The following is a 3,546-nucleotide window of genomic DNA, read 5'->3' as shown; positions in this document are numbered from 1 at the left end:
TCGAATGGGCAACAGGAGAGCGCAGCCAATACTGTGGGAAGGTCCCATGATGGAGCCAATGGCCTAGACGTAGGCAATTTACGCCGTGCACCCTTCATGAAACGGCATATTAAGGGATGCTGGCCAACAGTCTTTCCCTCAAAACCAATATGGCAGGCTGAAATTGCTGCCAAATACACCTTGATGGTGGAGAAGGCTTTACCCTTATCAATCAGGGCCTGAAGAAATGACAGAATCACAGCCACCGAGCACTGAAAAGAGATGGCCTGTGATTCTAAGCACCAGCTTTCAAACACATGCCACTTATGCTCATATAGCGTCCGAGTAGACGATGCTCTAGAACACTGAATAGTGTCGATAACACTATGAGGGAGCCCCACCGTGTTCAGGTTAAACCACTCACGGGCCAAGCCCACAGAGCCAGCCTCTCTGGGTGGGGGTGGAATATTTCCCCCTGTGCCTGAGACAGGAGGTCTCTGCGTAGTGGTAACAGCCAAGGTGGGCTGCACAGCTGCTGAAAAATCTCCGCCAGCCAGTGTTTCCCTGGCCAGTGCGGGGCTATCAGGATCATATAGTGACTTCTCTCCCTCACTCTGGCCAGAGTTGGAGAAATGAGGGCCACTGGGGGAAAAGCATAGAGGAGGGTTCTCGGCCACTCGTGAGCTAGAGCATCCACCCCGAGTGGAGCTCTCTGATCGTTCAGCGAGTAAAACAGGGGACACTGAGCATCCTCCCTGGATGCATAAACGTCCACGGTCGCCTGACCGAATCGCAGCCAGATCTGCTTCACCACCTCCGGGTGAAGCTTCCAGTCCCCATACAGCGGGTTGCCCCTGGAGAGAAGATCTGCTCCAAAGTTCAAGATCCCCGGCACGTGAGTTGCTCTCAGTGACAGCTGGTGAACACTGCTCCAGACTATCAGTCTGTGTGCCAGCGTGTGTAACTTGGGGGACCCCTGTATGAGAGCATTTGTGTGACAAGTCGCTCCCTGGCGGGTTGGGGCTGCCACCAGCCAATCGTCGATGTACGTGGCCACCCGAATGCCCTTTTTCCTGAGCGGGGCCACTGCTGCCTCGGTGCATTTCACAAACACCCTTGGGCTCAGTGAGAGACCAAAAGGCAGGACTACAAACTCGTATGCCATCCCCTGGAAAGCAAATCTCAGATACTTTCGGTGTGGGGGATATATGGGGATGTGGAAATAAGCATCCCTCAGGTCGATTGATGTGAACCAGTCGCCCGCTCGTACAAACCGTAGCAGCGAGGCGTGCGTCAACATCCTGAACTTGTATGTCCTCAAATGCCGGTTCAGGGCACGGAGATCCAGAATGGCTCTCATCCCCCTCCCCCCTTTCTTTGGCACAAGGAAATACCTTGAATAAAATCTGCTGTGCATTTCCTCGGGAGGGACAATTCTTATAGCTCCTTTGTCTCTCAAGGTGGAAATTTCCTCCAGGAGAAAACTGGCAGACTCGCTCGGAGCACGAGAGTAAACAATTTCTTTGAATTGTGGTGGAGCGACACTGAATTGCAGCCTGTAGCCCTTTTTCAATGTCCTCAGCACCCATGCTGACTGAGTGCAGGTGGCCCAGCTCTTCATGTGGAGAGACAGAGCGCTCACTGGCCACTTCACCGAATATGGCGTTTTGGCGCCCCCTTGTGGTCGCAGCGCGAAACATACGCCATTTCGGCGTCCCGTCACCTCGCTCGGGCTCATCTGCATCATCACAGCCGTGGAAACGCGAGTCTCCACGGGCTGCGTTATGGCAGACGGTGCTCCGTTTTTCAGCATGTTTGATTTTCTCATGTGTTTTGCAACACTCGACAGCGCCCTCGGCAAACTGCCTGGATGCGCGTGTCGGGGCTCTTTTAATACAGAATGCATGAGAGAAGTGCTCGTGAAACAACACTGCGAACTTTGGCTCTCTTTCCCTCTGGCGGGTCCGGTGACAGGAACGCCGGCCCGAGTCAAGCACTCTGTGTGGAACATGTCCCGTTGAACTTGCTCTGGAATGGAGCTGGGAGGCGGGAGGGTGGCCCATGAAGGGGGGAAACTGGGTTCGCTCCCGCCTAGAGGAGAGGCTGTCAGGCCGGCCGCTTCTTCCTCCTCACGATCGCGGCAGCGGGGGGAGGAGGAGGGGCCGCTTGAGGTCTGGCCTGGGGAGACTGCTTCCGAGTCCATGGATTCTTAGGGGCCCCGGCAGCATGGGGGGCTGCTTGCATCTTAGGCACTTTGGGAATCCTGAAAGCGGGGACCGGGCGAGACGCTGCCTGCGCGAATGACTGGCGCGGCGCTGCTGGGGTGGCGTGCTGGGCCCTCCTCGGCAGGCAGAGTTTCAGAGCCTCATCATCTCTCTTTTTCTCCTCACATCTCTTCTGCATGGATGTAACAGCCGCACAGAAGAGAGCGTGAGGGACGACAGGGGGGTCGAGGAGTTCCTCTTTTTCCTTAGTCGTCAGGTTGGTGAGCCCGAGCCAGCGTGCTCGCTCCTGAAGAACCATGAGGCCCGTGGCTCTCCCAGTAGCCTGTATGGCTACCTTGTGGAGGCGGAGGACGTGGTCAGTTATAACGCAGGTTTCTTTCCACACTGTGTTAGCTGTCATGTCCTCTTCTAGCTTGGTAAGCCATTAGCATAGAAGAGGCATTGTGGGCTCTTACTGACAGAGCCGCTGCCTTGTAGCACTTATCTGTAAGGCTAGACTGGAAGCGGTCTGTTTTGGAGGGGAGAGATGGGGCCGATGAGGACAGAGACGTCTTCGGGTGAAGATGGCTCGCCACCAACGGCTCCACTTGTGGCATCCGGCGGAGGCCGATAGACTCCATCCCCTCACAATCCAGCAGGGAGCTCCCCACGACGGGGTGTTTCTCGCTGCAAGGTTTTGCTTTCCACGTCACCGCTATCTCATCGAGTAGCTCAGGGAAAACAGGCAACACATGCTTCCCCGTCTTTTTCGCCTTCGGCAATTTCTTACCGTCAAAACGAGACTTTACAACCTCTGTTTGTATGGCGGGCCACGGGATGTTGAGCCTAGCGGCTGCGCGCTTGCACATGTCCTGCATGTCGAGATCCAGGGGAGACGGCGGTGTCGGTTTTTCAACCTCGCCGGTAGCCGAGGGCTTTGCAGCCCAGCTGATGCTAGCCAAGGAGGTGGAATCTTCCTCCTCGCCGTTGTCAGACAGCAGGAGCTCCAAGTCAGCCGACTCATCTCCGTCCTCGTTAGCATCTCCTCCCCAGGTGACTCCAGCATCGCGGAAAAACACACGATCTCCGTGTGCCTCCAGCGACGGGAAAGCGGTCGCGATGGGCTGAGGGTCTGCCTCTGCCCAGCTCGGCCCTGGCGTTGCGGCCAAATCATCGGGCATCTCAGTTTCTCCTTGCGCCGCAGCAGCCTCACACAGCAAAGGGTCGCCGCCCGACAGGTTAGCCTGGCGAGCTAGCCTGCGGCGGAGTAGTTTGCGTGGGAAAGCCACGCAGTGGATACAGTCGTGTGCAGGTGTCAGGGCAGCCTGAGCGTGAGATAAGCCCAGGCATGCCGCACACACGG

At 56.6% G+C, this 3,546-nt stretch overlaps 1 protein-coding gene across 1 annotated transcript; it reads right to left on the bottom strand.

Annotated features, from left to right (window-relative positions):
- Positions 1–385: 385 nt before the first annotated feature.
- LOC146653352 (uncharacterized) lies at positions 386–1,990 on the bottom strand. Its single transcript, XM_085380595.1, has one exon. It carries the CDS (start codon positions 1,988–1,990, stop codon positions 386–388), a length of 1,605 nt encoding a protein of 534 aa, XP_085236721.1.
- Positions 1,991–3,546: the final 1,556 nt, after the last annotated feature.

The sequence above is a fragment of the Rhamphochromis longiceps genome, linkage group LG14 (genome assembly GCF_057381845.1).
Source record: "Rhamphochromis longiceps isolate RC_006_pf linkage group LG14, R_longiceps_female_GT1.1, whole genome shotgun sequence".
NCBI lineage: Eukaryota > Metazoa > Chordata > Actinopteri > Cichliformes > Cichlidae > Rhamphochromis > Rhamphochromis longiceps.
This window is presented reverse-complemented; position numbering and strand designations above follow the sequence as displayed.

Bases quoted from the DNA above. Each gene is read 5' to 3' on its own strand.
- LOC146653352 (XM_085380595.1), bottom strand. From the start codon at position 1,990: ATGTTCCACACAGAGTGCTTGACTCGGGCCGGCGTTCCTGTCACCGGA.